This window comes from Mus caroli, unplaced genomic scaffold, assembly GCF_978045245.1.
Source record: "Mus caroli unplaced genomic scaffold, Mus_caroli_1 scaffold_1, whole genome shotgun sequence".
NCBI classification, from domain to species: domain Eukaryota; kingdom Metazoa; phylum Chordata; class Mammalia; order Rodentia; family Muridae; genus Mus; species Mus caroli.
Genome location: NW_028227256.1, coordinates 51,935,959 through 51,963,636, shown reverse-complemented (window position 1 = coordinate 51,963,636; position 27,678 = coordinate 51,935,959). Strand labels below are relative to the sequence as shown.

The following is a 27,678-nucleotide window of genomic DNA, read 5'->3' as shown; positions in this document are numbered from 1 at the left end:
ACATAGACAGGAGATATGTAGGCAGAAAGTATGTCAGGATCTATGCTTGCCCTGATTAGACCTGATGGGAAATATGGTTGCCCCATGGTTTTGACATTTTAGGCCCTGGGAAACATGACTTGTAGCTACTCCCTGGGAATCCAGTGGTGGACTTGGCCAGACTCTGTCTTCCTGGCCAGTATTTAATTAAAGCTTGTTTCAAATTTGGCTCAAAGCTCGTGGAACTGAGTTGTGGATTCTCTCACGACTCTCAGGATTAACATTATCTAAAATATAAATCATTAACTGGGTGTAGTGGCATACTCCTTTAATCCCAGCACTCTGGGGGCTGAGGCAGGTAGAACTCTTGTGTTGGAAGCCAGCCTAGTCTACATAGAGAATGCCAGTCCAGCCAGTACTACATAGTGAGACATTGTCTCAAAAGATAAAAGGAATCCCTGAGGTCCATTTGCAGTGAGCTTATGGCTAGCAGTGTTAGAGATAAGCCTGAGGCCCAGAGGCTTTCCTTAGGGGGAGGTTGGCACAGGCTTTTCTCAGAGCTCTAAGAGTTAGAGTTATAAGTAGTTGGCTATGTGACTGAGCCCAAGACCAGAACAGGGAACAGTCTCCAGCCTCTAATTATTCATTAGAGTACCAATAGGATAGGGGTGTTTAGGAAGGGGGCTATGTTGATGTGAAATCTCTAAAGTCTCAGCCTAGAATAGAGGGCTCGGAGGAATCTCTCTCCCTCTGCTCTCCCTCCTCTCCCTCTCCCCTTCCCCTCCCCATCTCCTTCTCCCACTCCACCAGGTTCTTTAAAAAAACTGCTATTCTGCTGGGTGTGGTGTGCTGGGTGTGGTGACATGACCTTTAATCTCTGCAGTTTGGAGGCAGAGTCACTTAGATCTTTGTGAGTTAAAGGTCAGCTTAGGTTTTGTGGAGTTCCAGGACAGCCAGGGGTACAAAGAGAGACCCCATTTCAAAACAGACAAACAAAAAATCCAAAGAAGCAAAACAAAGGAAACAAACAAATGAACAAACAAAACACACAAACAACAACAAAACCCACTGTCTTGTACCAAATCAGCATGCCAGACAGTCTTGCCTTTTTTTTTTTTTTTACATTTTTCTTTTTTTTTAAAGATTTATTTATTGTATGTAAGTACATTGTAGCTGTCTACAGACACTCCAGAAGAGGGCGCCAGATCTCGTTACGGATGGTTGTGAGCCACCATGTGGTTGCTGGGATTTGAACTCCAGACCTTTGGAAGAGCAGTCCGGTGCTCTTACCCACTGAGCCATCTCACCAGCCCGCCTTTTTTTTTTTTATTAATGCTGACTTTTTTTCTGTAGACTGATTCTATAGTTGGCTCAGTGATCAAAAGCACTCACTGTTATTGCCAAAGATCAGGGTTCGGTTCCCAGCATCAAGGTCATAGTTCCCAGTCATTTCTAACTCCGGTTCCGGGGAATCCAATACCTTTTTTTTTTTTTTTTTTTTTTTTTGAGACAGGGTTTCTCTGTGTAGACCAGGCTGGCCTCAAACTCAGAAATCTGCCTGCCTTTGCCTCTCAAGTGCTGGGATTTAAGGTGTGTACCACCACTGCCTGGCCCAATGTTCTCTTCTGACCTCAGCAGGTACCAGCCATACATGTGATTACACACATACATACAGATAAAACATCCATACATGGCGTGGTGGCATATGCCTTTAATGCCAGTGTTAGGGAAGCAGAGACAGGGAGATCTCTATGAGTTCAAGGCTAGCTTGGTCTACATATGAGTTAAGTGAGTAGAGAGGAAACGGTTATTCTTAAATGGGTAGACAGCTAGGAAGAGAGGTCCGGTATAGGAGCTGTCAAACTAACCAGACTCCCAGACTCTTTTTTTTTTTTTTTTTTTTTTTTGGTTTTTCGAGACAGGGTTTCTCTGTGTAGCCCTGGCTGTCCTGGCACTCACTTTGTAGACCAGGCTGGCCTCGAACTCAGAAATCCGCCTGCCTCTGCCTCCCGAGTGCTGGGATTAAAGGCGTGCGCCACCACGCCCGGCTCGACTCCCAGACTCTTGCCCAAAAGAAACTCCTTCATTACCCAGAACTTTTTCTTCACTGGAAGGTTACTGGGTTAACTTCCTCCTGAGCCCCCTTGGGGGCCACAGACAACCCACTGGGTGGGTTTGGCAGGGTAAGCCCCTGACTGAGGGCTCATGACTTCTCACCATTGTGGACCTCTGATAACGAAAGTGGCTTGGCTCTGAGGGAATGTTTGCCATAGGTACTTTCTCAGGTTCCCCCAACTTGTGTTTAGTCAAGTCCATACTGTCATTGACGACCCAAGCAGCTAAAGGCATCTTAGCAGATCTAATTCAAGAAGGAGAAACAGCTGGCTTGGGGTAGCACATGCCTTTAATCCTAGCACTCAGGAGCCAGAGGTAAGCAGATCTCTGAGTCTGAGGCTAGCCTGGTCTACAGAGGGAGTTAGTTCCAGGACAGCCAGAGACACACAGTCAGACGATGTCAAGTAAACAAACAAAAACAGAGCCAAATTTTGCTCCACACCTTATTTAAAAGCACATAAACACAGAGTGCCTAGGGGCTTATGGTGTTCCCTTTCTGTTCATCCGTCCTTGTATCATAGCTGCAAGAAATCTCAGATGTGATAGACTGCAGATCTCGACCCTGTAATTCTTTTTAAAATTTTATGTGTATGAGTATTTTGCCTGCATGTATATATGTGCACCATATGTGTGCCCCGTGCCCACAGAAGCCAGAAGAGGGAATCAGAGCCCCTAGGAGTTGCCCCATAGCTGTTGCCCCATAGCTGGTTGTTAGTAAACATATGGGTGTTGGGAAGAGAACCTGCATCCTCTTGCAAGAGCAGTCAGTTCTCTTAACTGCTGAGTCATCTCTAAAACCTCCAAGTTGTTTTGTTTTGCTTTTTTTTTTTGAGACAGGGTGTCTCTGTGTAGCCCTGGCTGGCCGTCCTGGAACTCACTCTGTAGACCAGGCTGGCCTCAAATTTAGAGTTCTGTCTCCCTCTGCTTTCAGAGTGCTGGGATTAAAGGGGTGTGCCACTAACCTACCTGCAGCAATTCTTTCGGTGATGGAGAAACAGATTTCCGGAAGGGAGGAGCTATCAGGCAACACCAGAGACTACACAGCCAGACCCTGTCTCAAAACAAAACAACTAAATTGCTTTAAGAAGTAAACCTGCTCTGTGCTTACTAGTCTCTTGAATCTGCTATCACAGTGTGAGAATGGTCTTTCCCAAAATGTGTCTGTGTGTGTGAGGGCAAGTTGGTGGGAACAAGAAGCTGAGAGGTCATCTTTAGCCGCAGACATAAGGCAGAGAGAGCAAACTGAAAGTAGACTGAGGCGAGGAACTCTAAATCTTGTCTCCAGCTACGTACTTCCTCTTTCTGCAAGGCTGCACAACCTCCCCAAATAAGGAGCCTAAGGGAGCCGTCTCGGACTCATTTTAAATACTCTCCTTCCTGAACTGAACCATATTAGTATTCTTTCAGGAACAAACATACAGACAACCAGGCTGCGGTGAGAAAAATCTTTTTTTTTGTTTTTGTTTTTGTTTTTTGAGACAGGGTTTCTCTGTGTAGCCCTGTCTGTCCTGGAACTCACTTTGTAGAACAGGCTGGCCTTGAACTCAGAAATCTGCCTGCCTCTGCCTCCCGAGTGCTGGGATTAAAGGCGTGCGCCACCACGCCCGGCATGAAAAAAAAATCTTATTTTTATAAAAGAGGATTCACAAGACAATTCTGGGTGATCTTTTTTTTTTTGTTTGTTTGTTTATTTTCACATGTATATCTTGTGTGAGGGTGTCAGATCTTGGAATTACAGACAGTTGTGAGCTGCCATGTGGTTGCTGGGAATTGAACTCAGGACCTCTGGAAGAACAGTCAGTGCTCTTAACCACTGAGCCATCTCTCCAGCCCCTGGGTGACCTTTTAGTGATGTTTATCATTACTCTGGAACTCCAGGAAGTATTTGGCTCCTACAATCACCACAAATGCAGCAAATGTCCCTTTGAATCTGTTATAGAAATGATAAGCCTTCCCAGTGAGAAAGCATCCTGCACATTTGGAGGATAATAAAGGAAAAAGGTCTGGCACAGCTGTCTCTGGCTAATGCTCAGTAGGGCCAGCCTTGAATACATTTTGATAACTTAGAGATACCTTAGGCTTATTTTCTCCAAATATGAGGTTATCCTCAAATTTGTAATTTAGGTCCCAACCCCGGGTTATATTTAGTACAACTTAAACAGAGCCGGAAGGCTGAAAATCTGGTCAATAGGTCACTCCTATTTGCCTGGTCATTTAGGCATCAGTTATTGCCAGAATTATTTTAAGTGCACCAGTGTTGTACTTTTTCAAACAGTTGTTACCTGGGGTCATCTTACCCATGTGGCAGAATTATGTTTTTCTCAAGAAAAGAACTGGGCTTTATTGTAGATTAGGACTTAACATTGCTTGTGACCCTATACTGCTCCTTTGAGCTGCCTGTTAAGAGAAGTATTCTACGGTATGGGGGCAGATCTAATGGCTGGTCAATACTGGTGAACCAACATTAACATCTTAGGCATCATAAACTTTATTTCTAACAGGCCTCGCTAGTTTGGGTATCTTGGAAGCAGTGTTCCTTTGGCTAAATTCTATTTTGTGTAATTTAATCTCTCTCTCTCTCTTTTTTTTGTTTTTTTTTCGAGACAGGGTTTCTCTGTGTAGCTAGCCCTGGCTGATCTGGAACTCACTCTGTGGACCAGGCTGGCCTCAAACTCAGAAATCTGCCTGCCGCTGCCTCCCAAGTGCTGGGATCAAAGGCGTGAGCCACCATTGACAGGCTCCTTTGGGTATTTTAAAGACAGGCTTTGTCTGTATAACCCTGGCTTTCGGAACTCTCTTTGTAGACCAGGCTGGCCTCGAACTGCCTCTTCTCGTGCCCACCACTGCCCGGACAGGCTACAACCCTCTTGGAAAGTAGCCATCCTCTTCTGCGTTTAGTCTTCCCCGCGGCTTCGCAGGCTTTTTAAGGAAGCCGCCGGGAGCCCGTCCTGGCCCCGCCCACTCCCATCATGCCCCTCGCAGTCTCATATAGGTGGCAGTTGAAGTACGTGCCACAGTGCGGCGCGCGCTCCCGGGTGCGCACGCTCAGAGGGCGGCCTCTGTTTCTGGCGGCGGCGAGCGGAAGTCCTTGGGAGCGCCAGTTCCGTCTGTGTGTTCGAGTGGACAAAATGGCGAAGATCGCCAAGACTCACGAAGGTAAGCGGCCTTTCCCTTCCCACGCGCGACCTCGGCAGCCAGCCAGCCGCGGCCCTCTCTCCTGGCTTTCTGCGTCTTCGCGTGGCATCTCTGGTCTGGACCGAGGCCGCGCGGCGAGGCCTGCTCGGCTCGTCGGCGCAGGCCGCTGCCCGCGTAATGGCGTCCTCTCGCACTCCGGGACCGGCGCTTTGTTCCGCGCTGGCTGTTGGTGCTTCCGAGTTCTCTTGCTCTGATCGGAGAGCCTCGCTCGAGCGGCTTGTCCTGGGGGACTCCCGGGGAGGGAGCGGGGAGGCGGACGTGGGAGGCCGACTCTCTCGCCCCCCGGGCGCTGTCGTCTGCAGTTCGTACCTGGAAAGCCCTGAATGACGGCAGCCGCTTTCGGGCCGCTCCTAACGGAGGCCGCCTTCAAGCGCAGGCCTGCCAATCCCAGCCTTCGCGATACAGGCATCTCCAAGGCGGCTGGGTCGTGTTGTGGTGCTTGCACTAAATGATTCCGGCAGAAAATCTGGTAGTTTACTCCTTTAATCACTTGTATCGTGGTGTTTTATCTTTTTCCCTTTGAGAGCTAGGTGTTGGAGAATCAGGAGGAAGAGCGAAGGAAAGGCAGATTTGACCGGTTGCCAAAGTTTTCTGGGTAGTCGCTCATTTTATGCTGCACAAGAGTAAACAGAGCTAGAAACATGTTGAAAAACAACCAGATTCCATAAGGAAAGTAACCAGAGAAGACGGGAAGGAATTTGAGTCTGAGACTGAATCCCCGTTTCTTGGTTCCCGGTTTAGAAGCCAAAATTTACGCTGACACCATGGCTACTAAGTCACTAAACCCGTCCTTTCTAAGTGTGTGTCTCGGTGTTAGGGAGAGGTAACAAGCTAAGGATGTCAGAAATTTGACAGTTTGATGTGGAAACAGATGTGTGAGTATTCTCTTAGAAAATCAAAGGAATGTGTACAGAGAAGTAAAGCCAGTACTTTCTGTGAAGCTGGGTAACGGAGCCATTAATTTATGCGTAGTTATTTTTGGGAGGTGGTGACGCGGCGCTGATAAAAAAGGATCAATCAGTTTTAAATTAGGGGAGGACGTCTGAGCCGGAGGGAACATCTGGTACCAAGCAGTGACTGTCGCTGTGGTAGGATAGAGGAGGGTGTAAGGAGGGAATTCCGATATGAATCCAAAGAGATGGTTTAGGACCAATAGCTGGGACATTTGAGGAACTGAAAATACTAACACTTTTGAAAGCCAGAAATGTCCCTGCATTAGTCTTTGTCTTTAAACATGAAAGTACACCACATGTGTTTGTTTTCTTTTTTGAGATGGTTTCACTATGTAATTCCGGTTGCCCTGAAACTTGCTGTATAGACGAGACTGGGTCCCACTTCAAAGAAACTCGTCCTCCTGCCTCTGCTTCCCAAGTGCTGGGTAAAAGGCCTGTGCCTGGTTAGCCCAACACTTTTTAAAAAAGATTTATTTTATGTGAATTCACTGTCACTGTCTTCAGACACACCAGAAGAGGGCGTCAGATCTCATTATAGATGGTTGTGAGCCATCTGTAATTGAACTGAGGACCTCTGGAAGAGCAGTCAGTGCTCTTAACCTCTGGGACATCTCTCCAGCTCCTAGCCCAACACTTTTTAAAGCCAGAAATGTTTTTGGCCTTATTATTTATCTTTAGACTACTTCAGATATTGTTTGTAAAATAATTAGGAAATTGAATCGTGTTGCTGTTTTGTTCAGTCAGTGGTAGGTTATTTATTTTAATTGTTTTTCATCGTGGGGAACCAGTGAATTTATTGGACTTCCAGAGCATGGGGGAGGGGAAGTGCTTACTGACAGAGAGCATGGTTTACTCCTTACTGGCTTCCCTTTAGCTGCATGGGTAGAGTCCCATACCCTGATAGATTATTGATTTATGGATATTTTCTAGCTTTGATTGTTTGCTTATTGATATCTTCAATGTAGCATACTCCCAGTTAGATAAATGCAAAGTTTATTTTATGTGCGTTAGTGTTTTGCCTGCGCATGCAAAGACGCATGTAGTGTCTTTCTGAAGGTGTCAGATTCCCTGGAATTGGATTAAAAGACAGTTGTAAGATGCCACATGGGTTCTGGGAACTGAACCTAGGTCTTCTGGAAGAGCAGCCACTGCTCTCAGCTGCAGAGCCATCTTTCCGGCCCTGGTAAATGTAAAGTTTAGGGTGGGCCGACCTGCCTGCTCACCCGCATGCTTGCTTGCTTTCTTTCTTTTTGTTTTTTCGTTGTGGAAGCCTAGCTAAACTTGTTTTCAAAAATTGATTTTTTTTTTTTGGGGGGGGGGGGAGACAGGGTTTCTCTGTATAGTCCTGGCTGTCCTGGAACTCACTTTGTAGACCAGGCTGGCCTCCAACTCAGAAATCCACCTGCCTCTGCCTCCCGAGTGCTGGGTTTCATTTTTTTTTTTTTTTTGGTAAAAATTGCTATTTTATTTAGGATTATTTTATTATTGAATTAATAAAAAATATTATAGAACTATGTCACAATTTGGTATAAGTCAGAGATGTTAACTTTCTGCCCCACTTGAGACAGGGTTTCCCTGTGTAGATCTGGCTGACCTATAACTGTGTAGAACTCAGATTAATCTGCCAGTGTTAACCACCACCCACTTCATGGCAACTTTAGTAGAACTGTATACAGCATTTTCATAGCCCTTGATCCCTTATGACGTTTCCCTGGAGAATATAGCATTTTACAATTGTTTAAGTCATTTCTGTAACATGGAGCAAAATTACGTTTCCTGGGGCGTGTGGCCCTCGGTATAAATCTTTATTGTCTTAGTCTTTTTGTTGTTGTGTTGTTGCTATGTATGTTTGTTTTGAGACAGAGTTTCTCTCTGTAGCTCTGTCCTGGAATTTGCTCTGTGTATCAGTCTGGCCTAGAACTTTTTTTTTTTTTAGACAGTCTCTCCATGTAGTTTCAGCTGTTCTGAAACTCTTGGTAGACTATGCTGGCCTCAGATTGGCTTGCCTCTGACTCCCAAGAGCTGGGATCACAGTTGTGCACCACCATGTCTGTCTAAAGTAGAGTTTTTGAAAAGTTTTTATATTTATAATTGCTTTGTGCAAAAATCAGAGGACAGCCGGGCGTGGTGGCCAAAGTTTTCTGGGTAGTCGCTCATTTTATGCTGCACAAAAAAAAAAAAAAAAAGAGATTACTTAATCAGAGTAATCTCTTTTTTTTTTTTTTTTTTTTTGGTTTTTCGAGACAGGGTTTCTCTGTATAGCCCTGGCTGTCCTGGAACTCACTTTGTAGACCAGGCTGGCCTCGAACTCAGAAATCCACCTGCCTCTGCCTCCCAAGTGCTGGGATTAAAGGCATGCGCCACCACGCCCGGCCAGAGTAATCTCTTTAAAGCTTTCTCTACTGTTGGTGTACACAGGAATTTTATACCTTGATAGTTCCAGTGTCTGGTCAGTAATGGGTATTTAAATGTTAAATCAACATTTATTTGCTAGATTAGCATGTTTTAGATTTACTTTACTACTTTTGGAGAAAGGTTTTCTTGTTGATCAGGCTGGCCTTGACTTCTGATTTTCTACCTCTGAAGTGCTAGGATTATAGATAGGCCTGTGAATTCACAAACCCTGTGGTTTTATGGGAAAAGTTTCACAGAAATGGGATCATTTGTTTTTATTTTTTTCCCTTATATTTATCTACTGTGTTTATCTATGTATTTTTGCTTCTATGTCCATGTGGAAGTCAGGACAACTTTCTGGAGTTGGATTCAGGTTTTCAGGCTTGCTGCAAGTGCCTTTAGCTGCTGAGCCATCTTGGTAGACTTCACTTTTGTTTTCTCTTTGAAATGGAGGTATCGTGTGGGCCTAGCTGGCTGGTTACTCTCGTTGCTTGCTTCCTTCCTTTTCTTTTTCTTTTTTTTTTGAGACTCAGACCAGATTTCTCCATCTATCCCTGACTGTCTTGGAACTTGCTTTGTGGACCAGGCTGGCCTCAGACTCACAGCGAGATCCATCTGCCTTTGCTTCCCAAGTGCTGGGATTAAAGGCATGCACCACTACATCCTCATTTTGTATCTTACTTAAGTTGGTCTCACACTTGGAGGAACCCTTTGCCTCCTGAACACTGGGATTTTTGGCATGTACCACAACTATGCCTTCTAGATCTCAAAGTTTGGGATCAAGCCCCAGGATTTTGTATTTATATTACAAGAGCATTTGGCATTGAACTATTCTCCCACTCTGAAAAGGGGTATTTAAAGCCCAGTTTTGGTACATCTGTTTGGTCAGACAGGTAGGAAATAGCCTATTATTGTTCTGAGAATCTTCTGAATTGAGAGGAAAAGATGATTTAGCATTAAAGTTGGAAGACTTTAGATAACTGCAGGACTTAGTTTTGGCTTCCCAGTGAATATATAATAAAATATGATCTTCCTTTCCCCAAGTAACAGATTAATATTTGTATATATGTGTGTCATGCATATGTGCATTTGTGTAGTATTTGTATGTGTGTAGGTATCTCCACCTGTGTGTGTGTTGTGTGTACATGGAAGCCAAAGGAGGCAGTTGGGTTTATTCCCTTGAGATAAGGTATTTTGGTTTTTGCAGACAGGGTTTCTTTGTATAGCCTTGGCTGTCCTGGAACTCACTTTTTAGACCAGGATGGCCTTGAACTCAGAAGTCCGCCTGTGTCTGCCTCCTGAGTGCTGGGATTAAAGGCGTGTACCGCCACACCTGCCTTGAGATAAGGTATCTTAACTGAACCTGGAAGCCTGTTTTCCTTATCTGCACTGGAGTTACAGGTGTGCAGAACTATGCCAGCCATTTTAACATGGCATTTGGGGATATGAAGTTGGGTTCTATGCAAGCATTTTTTACTGGCTGAATTATCTCTCCACTCCAGACGATTTTTGTGTGGGTTTTTTTTTTTTTTTTTTTTTTTGTGTGTGTGTGTAAATACACTGTAGCTGTCTTCAGATACTCAGAGGGAGTCAGATCTCATTACATTTGGTTGTGAGCCACCATGTGGTTGCTGGGATTTGAACTCTGCGGAAGAGCAGTCGGGTGCTCTTACCCACTGAGCCATCTCACCAGCCCGATTTTTGTGTTTTAAGAAGAAAGTTAATTGGATAATTTTATTGGAGGCAATCATTAAGTTATTGGAGTAATTGAAACTGGTCTTGGATTTGAACTTCCTGGTGTAACTAACTTCTCAATAATAGTTTTCCATATTATTCTCAAGCACTTTTAGTTGTGTATTGTTTATTTCTTTTTAATTTTTTTGTTTTTTGTTTTTTTGAGGCAGGGTTTCTCTGTGTAGCCCTGGCTGTCCTGGAACTCACTCTGCAGACCAGGCTGGCCTTGAACTCAGAAATCCACCTGCCTCTGCCTCCCAAGTGCTGGGATTAAAGGCGTGGGCCACCACTGCCTGGCTCATTGCCTCTTTTTAATTCCTTGGGCCTGTCCCTTTCTTATTGGGGAAGGGGCCTAGCTATTCTTTGGCTACATAAACTTGTTAAATTTTCTTAACCATCTACATTTGAGAATACAGTGTTTTTCTTAGCTGGGGCTCAGTGGGGTTGAGCAGTTAATATGATAATTTGTACCTGGCATTTGATCCCTCTAGTGAAGGAGAGTCTGTCCATAGGCTGTAAGACCTACCCATAAATTCTACCCTAACTGCTCTTAAAATCGTGATGTAGCCAATGATGTCCTTGAATTCTTGTCTCTTCTTGTGGTTTCAAAGTTGGAGTTACTTCACTTGTTTATACAGTGCCGGGGCGTTTGTTCATGCTAGGCAAGCCCCCTAAGAACTGAGCAACACCTCCAACCCAATTAGTGTGTATTGAAAAAAACTAAAGAGTGCTGGTCATGCTAACTCACAGACATCGTCTTAGGGATTAGGAATTTGATCCCTGAAACTCATGTGAAAGCTAGATGTGTAAAAAGCTGCATGAAAGTGGATGTGTAATATCAGTACTCCTACTGCAAGAGGGAAAATAAAGACAGGAGAATTGGCTGGAAACTTTTGGACCAGCTAACTACTGATACAGTTGAGTCCACTGTACAGTTGAGAAACAAGACTTAGTAAGGCTGGCCCATTTCACTGGCCCCAGCCTTAAGCTGTTTTATACTTGATCTTAGCTAAAGGGCTGAGAAGTGATCTAAGCAATTAGTTTTACCTCTTTGGTAGTGGGTTTTATTTTGTGCTATAACGTAATATGTGAGACTGGGTACTAGATTGAGGACCTTATTCAATGCTGAGCAACTGATGTACCACTGAATTATGTCTCTCGGTTGGTTCTGGTAGTGACAAGTTTAAATATTTGTGAGTATAGCCCTGGTTCTTTTTTTTTTTTTTTTGGTTTTTCGAGACAGGGTTTCTCTGTGTAGCCCTGGCTGTCCTGGAACTCACTTTGTAGACCAGGCTGGCCTCGAACTCAGAAATCCGCCTGCCTCTGCCTCCCGAGTGCTGGGATTAAAGGCGTGCGCCACCACGCCCGGCTAGCCCTGGTTCTTAATTATCATCAACAGTTTTAATTTTTTTGGCTGCCAGGGATGGCTTAGCAAGTCACTTGTCACACAAGCTTAAGTGACCTCGGTTTGATCCCTGGAACCATGCAAAAAGGTAGAAAACTTTTTTCCGAGTTTTCCGAGTATCAGACCTACACATTTGTGCATGCTAGTAATAAATACATATATTTTTAAAGGAGTTATGTATTTTATGTATGTGAGTACTGTAGATACACCAGAAGAGCGCATCAGATCCCATTACAGATGGTTGTGCTACTATGTGGTTCCTGGGAATTGAACTCAGGACCCTTGGAAGAGCAGTCAGTGATCTTCACCGCTGAGCCATTTCTTCAAGCCACTCAAAAATACATATTTTAAAGTAGCTTTAATTTTCACGTGGGGGAAGGTTTAGAATTTTGAGATTATATAGCCCATCCTAATGGTTAGGGAAAGTTGAGATAGTAAATCAGCTTTGTGTTCCTGTCACCTGATGAGGTAAGGAGATATATGTGTAGATGTACTTTACAGCTAGCTCTTAACCTCTTACTAAAATTTTCTGTTTCAGGATATTTTGAAAAGATCTAGTAAGGAGATAAATTATACTGAGAGCTCTTTAAAACATGAAATTGTTTTCTTTCTTACAGATATCGAAGCACAGATTCGAGAAATTCAAGGCAAGAAGGCAGCTCTTGATGAAGCCCAAGGAGTGGGCCTTGATTCCACAGGTTATTATGACCAAGAAATTTATGGTGGAAGTGATAGCAGATTTGCTGGCTATGTGACATCAATTGCTGCAACTGAACTTGAAGATGTAAGTTACAGATTATCTAGGAGGCAAGGACTTTTGTTTATGTTGGTTTTTGAGAGAAAATAAATAGGGGAATTTTCTGTTTGAGGTGATGGTTAAATGGAGAGAAACAGTTAATAACACAGAGGGAAAACAGACACACACATACACACTCTCTTGTACTCCCCCCCCCCCTCTCTCTCTCTCTGTGTGTGTGTGTGTCTCTGTCTTTCTGTGCGTATGTGTGCGTGTGTTTTCCTAGCTAGCCTGGAACTGGATATATAGACCCATCTACACACATACCTGCCACTATGTGATCCTTTATGTAGTAGACCATGCTGGCCTCAAGACTCTACCTGTCGGTCTTCCAACTGCTGGGACTAAAGAGGCATGCTACAATAATCCTCCCTGGTTGTTAGGTACAGTGTTTCACAGCAAGCCTGTTATTGCCTGCTTAATACTGGGGTCCTCACTGTGCCCTTAGATACCTCCTAAAGTGCCCAGTTTTGAATATTTTGTGGAAGACTTATTATCTGAATATTGTTAAGATGATATATAAAGCATTTTCACATCATTTATGATTTAAATTCTTGTTCCCTAATCCTGTCTGAAGTACCCTATGGAAGACGTGACTGAACTGACTGTAAATATTTTTTTGAGATTTGACTTCTGTTTTTGGATGAAGCTTCAGGTCTTGTTCATTCTAACAAATGCTTTACCACTTGGCTAACCAACCCCCCCCCCCCTTTTTTTTTTTTTTTTTTTTTTTTTGGTTTTTCAAGGCAGGGTTTCTCTGTGTAGCCTTGGCTGTCCTGGAACTCACTTTGTAGACCAGGCTGGCCTCGAACTCAGAAATCCGCCTGCCTCTGCCTCCCGAGTGCTGGGATTAAAGGCGTGTTCCACCACGCCCGACATTTAACCAACCCTTTAAATTATGTATTTTTGTTATTGTTGTTTTGAGACAGGCTCTCCTTATAGGTCTGTCAGGGTGCTGGATTATAGGCTTGTGCCACTATACTTAGCTTAACTTTTTCTTGATCTGTTGTATCTATTTCAGTTTTTTTAAAAATTAAATATGTTATTTTTATTCTTGGAAATTTCATATTTGATTACATTATATCTTGATCTTATTCACCACCTCCTCCTCTTCCTAACTCTTCCCAGACTCACCTCATGACCTTCCAACTCTGTCTCCTTTTTAAAAAATAACTTATTGAGTCTAGTTTGTGCTGCTAACATACTCATGGGTGTGGAACATCTACTGTGCTATGGCAGCCATACCCTTAAAACTTCCCCTCAGAAGTCATCAGCTGTCAGTAGCTCCTCAGCTAGAGGTTGAAATTCATGAAGTCTGCCCCCATGCTGCAGTCCTGACTGGTTTAGTCTTGTGCAGGCAGCTCTGAGGACAGCAGTCCTCTCATGTCCAGAAGACACTGTTACCCTATCCTTTCCAGTATGCCTCTTAAATTTTTCTTCCCTCTCTTCTGGAGAGTTTCTGAACCTTCAGAGGAATCTGTTAAACAGTCAGATTTGTTGATACAGTTATTTAATGGGTTTTATGTGATTACTTTTTGATACTTTATACTGGTTATGAAGATTTTTTTAAAAAAAAGATTTATTATATGTACATGAGGACATAGTTGCTCTTTTCAGACACACCAGAAGAGGGCATCAGATCCCATTACAGATGGTTGTGAGCAACCATGTGATTGCTGGGAATTGAACTTAAGACCTCTAGAAGAGTCCGTGCTCTTAACCATTGAGCCATCTCTCCATCCCCCATGAAGAGTTTTTGTTGTTGTTAATTTTATTTAGAAATAGGATCTTACTATATAACCTTGGGTAGCCTCCAGCTTACTATGTAGACCAGGCTGGCCTTAAATTCAGAGACCTAACTGCTTCTGCCTCTCATGCACTGGGATTCAAGGTGTGTGCCCCTCAACCATGCCTGGCTCAACCTGGTTATTTTTATAAAATTCAAGTCATATCTTGATCACTGGCACTTTTCTTTCCCACTTGATAGAAATGTGTTTATATGATTGTCCCAAGAGTGAAATTCTAGAGACTAGTTTTTCAGAGGGTGTCTTCTTGCATATACTATCTTTATGTGTCTCTTGTCTCTTGCTCTCTCTCATATTTGCATGTGTTTTGAGACAATTTTGATACTCTAGTTTACACTGATCTCATACTTAGAATCTTCATGTCTCTGCCTTAACCAAGTCCTAGGATTAGGAATTCTGTGTTGGCATGACCATACTTGGCTATAGCACTTGGTTTTCTTACCTAGTAGTGAAAGACAGTGATGGCTGTATGTTCTAGAATTAAGAAACATTTTATTTTAAAGTAGAATGTATGAGTGTATAATGATGTGTAAACATGTTTTATGGAAGTTAATACCTTTGATAACAATTATTGTTGAATTGTTTCTGTGGTTAAATAAAACTTAAGAGTTCCAAATAAACTCATGGTAGTTGTCAAATAACAAATTTTGTCGTGTTGATTTTTATGTTGTGACCTTTTGGGTGTTTGTTTGCAGGATGACGACGACTACTCATCATCCACCAGCTTGCTCGGGCAGAAGAAGCCTGGATATCATGCCCCCGTGGCATTGCTTAATGATATACCACAGTCAACAGAACAGGTGACGCCTCGCAGCTTATTCAGCTTACAAAAAGGGAGTGAGTTTCCATGGGAGCACAGGAATTTTAGCAGTTCTGAGAATGTTTTAAGAGAAGAGCTGACTTGGGGGAGTCAGAAATAATTGTTTTGTAAAGGCAGTCATTAAGCCAAACCTGGAATTTTGGAAACTGATCAGCCACACACACTTTTTTTTTGTCTTAAATAATGGTTTATTCATTTGTGTGTGTGGTGAGGAGGGGTTCCTTTTTTTAATAGAGTGGGTATTAAAATGAGATGTGCCTTTTTTTCAGTATGATCCATTTGCTGAGCATCGTCCTCCAAAGATTGCAGATCGGGAAGATGAATACAAAAAACATAGGCGGACCATGATAATTTCCCCAGAGCGTCTTGATCCTTTTGCAGATGGTAATTCTTTCCCACTTTTCTATAAGTATTCAGAAATTTATTTTAATTACCTTGTCTTTAGCCCTTTGATTTTTTTTGGCATGCTTATGAATTTGCTTTTCGTTTTTAAAGACCCCTTTATAGATTTGTATAGATTTGGTTGAAGTCAAAGATCCCATATTCTTCATCTTTATAATGCAAGTTTTCTTTCCAGGTAGAAGGACAAGAAAATAATGAGCCAATGCCATAGAAACGCAAAGGGTTAAAGGTTTTTCTTTTACTTTTGTTTTGGGTACTCTTGGTATACTTTGAACAAATGTGTTTTTCTGCTCAAAATACTTTCAAATTATTGCAAAGTTTTCATTCCAAATTCTAGAGTTTTGGATTGTTACTTTTGAGAAACTATTTCTCACACTAGTTCCCCTTATTGTTATAGCTTAGTAAATGCACCTACTTTGCTCTAGTCAACTTTATATAGTTAAAACAGAGCTGTATACAAAGACTTTGGTGTTTAATAGTTGGAGTCTGTTTTGCTAATTGTAGTGTGCAAGGGGCATAGTGAGCCTGATGGAAGATTTCCTCAGGTGAGTGAGTCCCACCATCAAAACTAAGTGCCTGTTCTTAAAATTAGATTCTGCTGCAGGTTTACAAATTAGACTTTCAGCCTGCATGAATTAATAGGGATATTCTTTGCTTTACTTGCATAATTGTAATTGATTTAAACATGTATGTCAGAATTCACAGGCCCATACTAACTGTCCTTAATTTCTTTCCTACAGCAGTACTGCTATATGCCAGTCCTGTCTGCATTCTTAAGGGTGCAGTTCAACACATCCTCTCTAGATTATGGTGAAAAAGTATTCCAAAGGAAGTCTTATCAGAGCTAGTGTTAGAAAGAATGACACTACCAATTGGGCATGATCGTCAGCATAGGAGATGTCTTAGAATTTTATTATTTTGTCCTAAATTTTAATGCTATACTACTTGTATAGCTATTATCACTTTTCTAAAGCATAGTGTGCCTTTGTGGTTCTTGTTATGTACTGTTTGGGCTTCTTTAAGATATTTTGCAATTTGAAAAGCAAATACTGAAATTTTAACCAAGAGACTAACACATCTCTTTGTACACCACTTTTCTTTTGTGTGCATTGTAGTAACTGGTAGAATAATATATCTTAAGTTGTATGTTTCCAGTTGTGATTGTACTTTCTAAGAAATAGAATTATATTTTGGGTCAAGGAAAAAACTAAAAAGCACGAAGCCCTTTTAGTAATGTGACATGAGAATATGATTGTAGGTTTATTTTTTTATAATCAGAGTTTCTAAGTTACAACTGTTTAGATCACTGTATGAAGAACTTAATGTTAGTCAGTTACTGTAGTCAGGATTTTAACAGCTTGCAACAGGTAATGTTTTGAATATAAATATCTTTCCAAAGTGTTACTAATGGTAAAGAGATAATTTTCTAGGCTTCTATTCTGCTGCTTGAAGTCAGAACTGCTGATGGAGACAAAGGCACGAAAGTGTACGTATTCCGGATTAGCAACCCAGGAACCCATCACTTCTGAAGACTAAACTGTGCTGTCATTTTGCTTTCTATATGCATTAAAATAATTGTTTTAAACTGCTGTAGATATGTTTGTGTTCAAACAGGTTAAATTGATCAGCAAACTCAATAAAAAAGTAAGATGTATAATTATCAAAGTTTTCCATCAAAAACTAAATTAAATGATTATGGAATAACATAATATTAGAGCAGGGCAGAGAAATCAATTGAACCTAATACCCTTTATTTATTGTACTCTTGTCCTGTTGCTGTTCTTTTCTGCAGGAGGGAAGACCCCTGATCCTAAAATGAATGCTAGAACCTACATGGATGTTATGCGAGAACAACATTTGACTAAGGAAGAGGTAGGAACTGCTTTCTCAGTGTAATGGTTGTGAAATAATGTCAGAACATTTGAGAGAATTTTATATTTATCTAGGATTTGATGTTCATAGCAATAATTTTTTTGCTTTTTCCACCCCTGAGAGAGGGTTTCTCTGTGTAGCCCTGGCTGTGCAGGAACTCACTCTGGAGAGAGGATGGTCTTGAACTCAGAGATCCACTTGTCTCTCCAGTGCTAGGCTTAAAGTTGTGTGCTACACTGCCTAGCTTTTTATTTTTTGGGGGGGGGGGTGTTCCGAGGTAGGGTTTCTCTGTATAGCCCTGGCTGTTCTGGAACTCACTTTGTAGACCAGGCTGGCCTCGAACTCAGAAATCTGCCTGCCTTTCTGCCTCCCAAGTGCTGGGATTAAAGGCGTGTGCCACCACGTCCAGCTTTTAAATTATTTTTAAAAGGTGGTCTCATGTAGCCCTGGCTGACCTAAAACTTAGATCTGCCTGCTCCACCCTCTGAAGTGCTTGAGTTAAAGGTGTGAACAATTGGACTGTAGTTCAATCAATCATAGAAAGTTAAAAAAAAAATGCCAGAATTATATGGCCCTTGACACTTGCTATTTTGATTTCCTGGCGTTCCCTGGCTTCCTGTGTGTGCCTGCTTGCCTAGGGAGGTGTCTAAGGGAGGTTACTAGCATACCTCATGAAGCTAGTGGTCACATTAGTTTTTGATGAATATTTACTGGAGATTGGGTTTGGCAATAGATAGAGAATTTTAAATATTCCTTTTGGCTTAGAGAGATAGTTCTGTGCTAACATGAATGCAATGCTAACATGCCAACCCTCAACTGTTTTTGTATTTTTGGTTTTCTCATTACATTTATTTGTGTGTGCATGCTTGGTACATGCCATGGTGTGCTTGTGGAAGCCAAAGGACAACTGGCAAGAGTTCTACCAAGAGCGTTCCAGGGATTATCGGACTTGGTAACAGAAAGTGCTATTACCAAATGAGCCGTCTTGCCATCGCTGGTCCTAATCTTTTTATTGTTGTTTGAATGAAGTAGGGTCTTCCTGTAGCCCAGGCTAACCTAGAAATCACTCTGTAGCCTCATAGTCATAGGCTGATGCTCCTACCTCAGTCTCCTGAGTGTTAAGGAATGACAGGTATACATCACTAAGATTCCCTTGGCTTGTTGTAATAGCTCCTTTATCTTTATTAATAATAAAAGTAGGGTTTGTTAGGTGATTTAAAGGGAACTGGAATCTCATTTTAAAAAGAAACGGTGAATTAAATGCATTTATCATGACACTAAGTTTTATTTTCATGTTTCTAGTTCTTTTCGATTTTTGAGATAAGAGTCTTGCTATGTATTCCTGACTGGGCTAGAACTAACTCCTTGGTTAGTCTTGAATTCAAACCAATATGCCTGCCTAGTCTATGGATCATAGGCATGTGCTACTGCACCTGGCTTATTTTTGTGTCTTGAGTCTTAAAAACTTTCAGTTGCATATTTTTCAGTTCTCTGCTAAGTGAATATTTACTTACTGATTAGGGCAATTACAAGACTAACTTCACTAGCCTCACTGACTAGAGGTTTTATTTTTCAATAAGACTTTCGCGCCGGGCGTGGTGGCGCACGCCTTTAATCCCAGCACTCGGGAGGCAGAGGCAGGCGGATTTCTGAGTTCGAGGCCAGCCTGGTCTGCAGAGTGAGTTCCAGGACCACCAGGGCTACACAGAGAAACCCTGTCTCGAAAAACAAACAAACAAAAAAAAGACTTAACTTTCCCTAGCTTCAAAACATAGGCTGTTGCATATGTACTGTTTAGAAAGAAAGCTAATACTGTGTGTGTATACACACACACAATATTAAAGATAAGGAATGATATCACTAGGAACAGAATGAGTTTTTTTTTTTAAAGATTTATTTATTTATTATGTATACAACGTTCTGCCTGCATGTATGCCTGTAGGCCAGAAGAAGGCACCTTATCTCATTACAAATGGTTGTGAGCCACCATGTGATTGCTGGGAATTAAACTCAGGACCTATGGAAAAGCAGACAGTGCTCTTAACCTCTGAGCCATCTCTCCAGCTCAAGAGTGTTTTTTTTTTCTTTTTTTTCTTTTCCCCATTGCTTTGGAGACAGTTTTGTTATAATCCTGGCTGTCCTAGAGAGATCTTCTGCTTCTGCCTCCCAGTGCTGGGATTAAAGGCGTGCACCATCACCACCCATCCTGCTGAGAATGGAATACTAAATAGCTCATTGAAAAGAAATGATTATGCTAGTACAATTAAAACTTAAAGCATTTTTATTCTATTTCTGGTGCTGGGGATTGACTAGGATCTTAAGCATGCTTGGTAGGCATAAGCTACTTGAGTTTCTTCCATCTAATCAAATGATTTGCTGTTTGAAATGTTTTTCAGAGAGAAATTAGGCAACAACTAGCAGAAAAAGCTAAAGCTGGAGAACTAAAAGTCGTCAATGGAGCAGCAGCATCCCAGCCTCCCTCAAAACGAAAACGGCGCTGGGATCAAACCGCTGACCAGACTCCTGGTGCCACTCCCAAAAAGCTATCAAGTTGGGATCAGGCAGAGGTAATCTTTTATTTTTTTATTGCTATTTTCATATTTTTCTCTATGGACTGTTTATATTTGGGCTTGTAAAACAAGTTACTATTGACTAGATGGCTTAACTTTATGTCCATTATTTCTCAATAATGGAGGTTTGAAGTAGAGGATGAAGTGCTAGCAGGATTGTTGTCTGGGGAGAATACTTTGTCACTGTTTTCTCATAACTTTTCCCTCAGTCTTCTGTTTCATCTAACCTTGAATATCCCCAGCCTCCAAAGTCGGTCACATTAGGGCTTACAACTTCAATACCTTAATAAGGCTTTGAGACCTAGACCAGTTCATATGTTGAGGAATGGAATGTTCTTTTTTAGTTTAATTTTATTTGTGTTTTTTATCTTATTTTTTTCTTGGAGGCATGTTTTTCTTTGTGGCCCTGGCCAGCCTGGAACTTTTTTTTTTTTTAATAAAAATAAATTGTATTTACTTAGAAGCATTCAGAATGTCAACAAAGCAGCCACCAAACTACTGTCCCCATATATAACTAATTTGTACTGTGCACCAACAAGAACCTGCTTTAAATTTCCATGCCAATTTACAACCCTCAGACTGTACCAGGCAAGGTTAATGGCTATTGAAAATACCACCAGGACAGGGCTATCTAAAGACACATTCAGTAGTGTGTTAATTATACAAAAAAAGACATTGTACAGTTTAAAAACAAATCTTACACAGCCTTACATTACAATTTTTTTTCCTTAAAAGGAGCAAATTGTGTACAGGAGGGGTTAAATGCTTTTTTTTTTAGACAGGATTTCTCTGTGTAGCCCTGGCTGTCTTGGAACTCACTCTGTAGACCAGGCTGGCCTCGAAATCTGCCTGTCTCTGCCTCCCGAGTGCTAGGATTAAAGGTGTGTGCCACCACTGCCGGGCCTAAATGCTTTACAGACAAGAAAAAGAAACTGTGCTAGAACCAGTTTTTCTTCTTCTTCTTGTTTCTTCTTCTTGTTTCTTCTTCTTCTTGTTTCTTCTTCTTCTTGTTTCTTCTTCTTCTTGTTTCTTCTTCTTCTTGTTTCTTCTTCTTCTTCTTCTTCTTCTTCTTCTTCTTCTTCTTCTTCTTCTTCTTCTTCTTCTTCTTCCTCCTCCTCTTCTTCCTCCTCTTCTTCCTCTTCTTCCTATTCTTCCTCGTCTTCTTCCTCTTCCTCCTCCCCTTCTTCCTCCTCTTTCTCTTCCTCATCTTCCTCTTCTTCCTCATCTTCCTCTTCTTCCTCATCTTCCTCCTCCTCCTCTTTCTCCTCTTCTTCCTCATCTTCTTTGTCCTCTTCATCATCTTCCTCTTTTTTCTTGTTCTTTTCAGCCTTGACCACCCCCTTTTTTTTAAGCTGCATCAGGTTTTCCTTTAGCTCTCTAGGCAACAATTTCCTTCTCATAGTTAAATGGTCTTAACTGCTAAGTCTTCTTGAGCTGAGTTTATGTGTTTCTAGAAAAGTAATTAAGACTTAGACTTACCTTTCTTTTTTGCTCATTTATGGAAAAAATAGAATGCATGGCAGCAAGATTCATAGTACCACCTTTTTTTTTTTTTTTGCTTTTGCATAGGAAGGGCAAATTAAGTTTGTGAATAATTCATTACTTACCTAATCCAGAGGTTTTTGTTGTTACAGTTTTGAGACAGGGTTTCCCTGTGTAGCCTTGGTTGTCCTGAAACTAGCTCTGTAGACCAGGCTAGCCTTGAACTCAGAAATCCACATACCTCTATCCAGAATCATTTTTGTTTTCCCATCATGAATAAAAATCCTTATTAGCTAGTGTGGTGAGAGTGAGGGAGGATTATGAGTTTCTGGGTTATCTTGTCTCAGAATAATTTACACCCCACCCCCCCAAGCCCCTGCCACCACCAAGACACTGGAGATTCAGAGCTCTTTTACATTCTTGGATAAATTACTCAAATCCACTTCTAATCTTTCTTCCCTCTGAGCTTGCTGCCCAGCTTGATAGTGGGAGTTCCAAATACAGGATTCACGTGGTAGAGAGAGACACTACACTCCCATGGGTTAGTCTCTGATCTCCACGCTTGCTCAGTGACATGTGTGTACTCAAACACATGCATACAAATAAATCACCTTTTTCTTCTTCTTCTTCTTTTGTTTTTTTGTCTTTGTTTTTTTCGAGACAGGGTTTCTCTGTGTAGCCCTGGCTGTCCTGGAACTCACTTTGTAGACCAGGCTGGCCTCGAACTCAGAAATTAGCCTGCCTCTGCCTCCCGAATGCTGGGATTAAAACGCCTGGCTTTCCTACCCCCCTCCCCCCGCTTCTTTAAGATTGTGTTTTACTATGTGGCTCTGGGTTGCCTGAAACTCATTTCAACCAGATTGACTTTGAACTCAGAGAGATGCACTTTTCTCTGGCTCATAACATATTTTTTAAAGTATTTATTAGAATACATGTGGATTCCTTCTTCCCCAGAGGTTCTATGTCTCAGGGATCCAGTTTGGGGATGCACTAATTTTAGAGCTGAAAGTCTTGCATTGGAGTTGTAGATCTGGAGATTATTACAGTAGCTTTGCTTTCAGTTTTCAATGAGCTTATTAAGTATATAGCCTATAAGAGTAAAAGAAAGCTACATAGATTCCATTCCAAATGGCTGTTCTAACCATATAGAAGTTTAGTGAGCTTTGTAGACTTTTAGGTCTGGTTATTTTGGCATGATTTATTTTTCTCAATTTACAAATTTTTTTATATTTTTTTTTTTAAAAGAGAAGTCAAAGAACCATGGCAAATAATAGATTGATAGGTGCAGCAGGTAAATAAAACTTCATTGAATCAGGGTTTCATAGAATCAAGTACAGAGACAGCTGGAGTAGCCTGGTTAAGAGAACAAAGGTGGGGCTGGTAAGATGGCCCAGTGGTTAAGAGTGCTGACTGCTCTTCCAAAGGTCCTGAGTTCAAATCCCCACAACCATGTGGTGGCTCACAATCATCTGTATCAAAATCTGATGCTCTGTTCTGGAGTATCTGAAGACACACTACATTGCACTTACATATAATAAATAAATAAATAATATTAAAAAAAAAAACAAAAGCTGGGCGTGGTGGCGCACACCCTTAATCCCAGCAGAGGCAGGCGGATTTCTGAGTTCGAGGCCAGCGTGGTCTACAAAGTGAGTTTCAGGACAGCCAGGGCTGTACAGAGAAACCCTGTCTCGAAAAACCCAAAAGAGAGAGAGAGAGAGAGAGAGAGAGAGAGAGAGAGAGAAAACGAGAACAAAGGTAATATCAACCAACATCCAGCAGACATGACCTGGAGAGAGTGAGGCACTTAGCTCAGTTCTTCAGGTAGCTGCTGCTTATGGTGGAACTGCCTTCGCTTTCCTGCTGCAGCCAGATTTTCTTTTCTTTTTTTTTTTTTTTTTAAGATTTATTATGTATATAGTGTTCTGCCTGCATGTATGTCTGCAGGCCAGAAGAGGGCAGCAGATCCCATTGCAGGTGGTTGTGAGCCACCATGTGGTTGCTGGGAGTTGAACTCAGGACCTCTGGAAGAACAACAGATAGTGCTCTTAACTTCTGAGCCATCTCTCCAGCCCTGCAGCCAGACATTTTTATCATGGGGCAAGTAATAGGCAGGCGTTTAAGCTGTTTTCAAGAACAGTGTTTTATTTTTGGGCTCTTTTGCTATTCTGCCTTCTTGTTACAGTAAAAGGGAGTCAGCCTGAGCCAGGATATGTGTTTTGGAAACAGTTTGAGACAAACATGCTTGGGTCCAAAATGGGGATTATTTCTCTTTCAGAGTTATCTTTTACAAGCTTAAGCAGCTCATGGCAAATTACCAACACAATATATATTCACAAAGGTTTATAACCCAGAATGTTTTGTGTATCTTTAAAATTTTATTTATTTTAATTTGCATATTTTATCTGCATTTATGTCTGTACGAGGGTATTGATTCTTATGGAACTGCAGTTACAGATAGTTGTAAGTTGCTATGTGGGTGCTAGGAATTGAACAGGGTCCTTTGGAAGAGCAGCCAGTGCTCTTAACTGTTGAGCCATCTCTAGCCTTGTGTTTTAATCTAGTGCTTTTTACATTGTTCAGTTCCAACTGAAAGCTGTAAATTGGTTTTCATCATGAGCATTTGCAAGCCAGTAAGCAAAATGATATCTAACTTCCACTGAAAGATACATTTATTGTTTTTTTTTTGTGCAACAGAAAATTTGTAGTTATATCTCTAAGGTGTATAGGTATGTGAAACAAAATTCCTTTGCTTTGTACAGACCCCTGGGCATACCCCATCTTTAAGATGGGATGAGACACCGGGTCGTGCAAAAGGAAGTGAAACACCTGGAGCAACCCCAGGCTCAAAAATATGGGACCCTACACCGAGTCATACACCTGCGGGAGCTGCTACTCCTGGGCGAGGCGACACACCAGGCCATGCAACCCCGGGCCATGGTGGTGCAACTTCCAGTGCTCGTAAAAACAGATGGGATGAGACCCCCAAAACAGAAAGAGGTAGGTACTTTAGTGGAGTGTAGATGAGTGTGTGGATGAGGTGTTGACTCCAGCATTTTGTTTTCAGACTGAGGTCTTTATTTCCTAGTATAAATATAAATTTCTATATAAATAACCAGCTGATGTGGATGTGCCTAAACCTACCAAGTTTATAAAACTTGTTTTTCTTGTACTGTTTGTCTCAGTACCCAAGCTGAAATCTGTTAGAACCTTTCTTAATAACCTTTCGACTTTGGACTGGTGACGTGGCTCAGAGGTAAAGGCTCTTGCCACCAACCAAACTGGAGGACCAGGGTGTGATCCCTGGGACCCACATGGTAGAAGGAGACACCAGCTCCACAGGTAACCTCTAACCTCCATATGTGTATCATGGCATGTGCTCCCCAACATACACAGTAAAGAAAGGCAACACACTTCAACTTTGTTTAAACTAAAATTTAAAAAACTTAGGTAATATAGTGCTCAATTCTTTTCCCCTCTTTTGAAGAGGCTGAAGATTTTAGGAAGAATTTTTTTTTTTTTTAAACTTTAAAAAAAATTGTTGTGGATACTATTGGCCTTCTTTCTTTCCTCAGCCTCCTGTGTGTATGGTGTATGTGTGTGTTTAAATACACCCGTTTTAGCCATTTTTAATGTGCACAATTTAGTGGCTTTAAGAATATTTCCAGTGTTGCACAGTTATGACTTTGACTGCTATTCACTTCTATGTTTTTTTCAGTGATCCAAACATACTGAATTCTTTAGATAAAGTTTTTCCTTTCTCCCATTACTTTCTGGCTTCTGCCAGGCTACATTTTATGTTCTGTCTCAGAAATTTGCCTAAATGTAGTGTTTGCTATATAGTGAAAATAGCTGGAACATGGCTCAAGATGAACAGTGAGGTGTGGATGAAGAAAGTTTTGTTTTTCTGTTTCTCATTAGTTCATATCTTTGGCTTTGTAGTCAGTGAAAAGGAAACAGAAATACTGGGCAAAACTTGAACTCTTCTTTTTAGAAATATATTCCTTTTGAACTTAATCGAATTGCATGTAGGAGAAGCAGCGTTTTAAAAGTGTTAATAGAGTGGTTTTACTGACCCTTTGTCTTTGAAGATACTCCTGGGCATGGAAGTGGATGGGCTGAGACTCCTCGAACAGATCGAGGTGGAGACTCTATTGGTGAAACACCAACTCCTGGAGCAAGTAAAAGAAAGTCTCGTTGGGATGAAACGCCGGCTAGTCAAATGGGTGGAAGCACTCCTGTTCTGACTCCAGGAAAAACACCAATTGGCACACCAGCCATGAACATGGCTACCCCCACTCCAGGTACAAATTTTTCATCATTCTTTCTCTTAAAGCTGTTTTAATTTTTTTTGCTGATTTTTTTTTTTCTGGGTTCCACAAATGCTGGCTTTTCTATTAAGAATGTAAATATAAATATATAACTGCCTTGATTTGCATTTGCAATGCAAAAACAACTTTGATACGGACTGATGTTAACTATTTTGTATCTGAAGGGCCTAAGTCTTACACTGTTGGTCATTAACAATTTTGCTTTTTTGGTAGGTCACATAATGAGCATGACGCCTGAACAGCTTCAGGCTTGGCGGTGGGAGAGAGAAATTGATGAACGAAACCGCCCACTTTCTGATGAAGAATTAGACGCTATGTTCCCAGAAGGATATAAGGTACTAGCAGTGAATATATGATGACTATGTTGTATTGAGGATATGAGTTTTAAATATTTAGTTAAAAAAGTTGCCTGGTAAATTAGCATTGGCCTTTCCGAAATTTACTAATTTCATATTTTTAGGTATTAAGTGCATTTCAGTTTGAAAAAGTAGTAGAAATGAAATAAGTAACATGGAGCTTTTATTACTTTGGCAATCCTAATGATTGGTTGGAGTCAGAAGTAGGCTAATCTCTTGAGTTTGAGGTCAGTTTGGTCCAGATAACAAGTTTTAGGCCATCCAGGGCTACAAAGAGATACTCTGCCTCAAACCCCTCCCAGCAGAAACTTTTATTTTGAGGGCTGGAGAAGTGGCTCAGTGGTTAAGAACATGTATTGCCTTTAAAGAACAGTAATGATCTCTTGGAAACCTGAGGTCTTGTGCTGACCTTCCAGGCTCTGTACTCAAGTGTACAAACTTATATCCAGGCACACATATATACACAATTAAAAACTGTCTAAAAATACTATTTTATTTTTAATTATATGTGTGAATATGTGCAGGTTTCTGGAGAAGCCAATGTAATTCCTCCAGTAGAATTAAAGGCAGTTGTGAGTGCTGGGATCTGATTTTGAGGTGCAAGTGCTTTAAATCACCAAGCCATTTTTCTAATACCTGCTTTAAAAAAAAACAACAACAAAACACTTCATTACTTTTTGAGACAGTGTCTCGATATGTAACCATGGCTGGCCTGCAATTCAAGGTACAGACCAGGTGACTTTAAAGGCACAGAGTCTTGAAGGGTATGCTACTGGCATTTATTACTCTTTCTGTGAGGCATCTTAAGGGCTTCTGGAGGTCCACAGACAGTGCTTAGAGAACCTCTAAATTAGTTTTGTGGGACTGAGCTCAGATAACATGCTGGTTTTATTTGTTAGTTCAATAAAACTGTGTCTCTAAATGACATAGATTGATGGTGACACAAAGAATGTTTGTTTTATCAATAATTTGAAATTTATTTTTTGTTTTATTTTACAAGAGGACCTTACTCTGTAGCTTGGGTTTATTGAAGTTTATTTTGAACTAAGTACTTATCATTATGGAACTACTTGTTGGCAAAGAGCTGACTGTGATGATAGCTAGAGTCCAAATCAAGATCTCAGTCTTACAAGGAATGGCCTTTAGAGAGCCTTTCTGTTGACTTTGTCAAAACAATGTGCTGATTTGTGTGCTACCCCAGTTCCACTTAAGCTAGTATTAGATTATTTGCTTTAGATGCACATGTCATATTGCTTAGTGCTAGAGTATTTGCCCAGGAGGGCAAGGATTTGATTAATCACCATTCATCAGCAAAACTTTAAAAACCAAGCCACCTATAGCCTCCTGTATGTGGACAATCTAATAAATATATTTCTTAATTATAGTCCTTGGGTTCCTTAATACCAATAGGAGGGACATTTGTTCTTTTGTGAGTCTACTAATTAAAATCTTAAATACACCTTTAGGTC

At 41.3% G+C, this 27,678-nt stretch overlaps 1 protein-coding gene across 3 annotated transcripts in view; it reads left to right on the top strand.

The window, feature by feature from the left end:
• The first annotated feature begins 5,133 nt into the window (after positions 1–5,133).
• Positions 5,134–27,678, top strand: part of Sf3b1 (splicing factor 3b subunit 1) — a 41,158-nt gene continuing 18,613 nt past the window's right edge. The window contains exons 1-9 of one of the 3 annotated variants that reach the window (XM_021163741.2): positions 5,141–5,250; positions 12,393–12,559; positions 15,072–15,176; positions 15,466–15,580; positions 17,391–17,470; positions 19,867–20,037; positions 24,285–24,522; positions 25,614–25,826; positions 26,067–26,188. In XM_021163741.2, coding sequence (XP_021019400.1) covers positions 5,223–5,250; positions 12,393–12,559; positions 15,072–15,176; positions 15,466–15,580; positions 17,391–17,470; positions 19,867–20,037; positions 24,285–24,522; positions 25,614–25,826; positions 26,067–26,188 — 1,239 coding nt within the window. In that variant the 5' untranslated portion in view covers positions 5,141–5,222. Of the gene's footprint in view, positions 5,251–12,392; positions 12,560–15,071; positions 15,177–15,465; positions 15,581–15,733; positions 17,085–17,390; positions 17,471–19,866; positions 20,038–24,284; positions 24,523–25,613; positions 25,827–26,066; positions 26,189–27,678 lie in introns of those variants that run through there. The other 2 variants (XR_015047012.1, XM_021163823.3) reach the window with 2 other exon arrangements.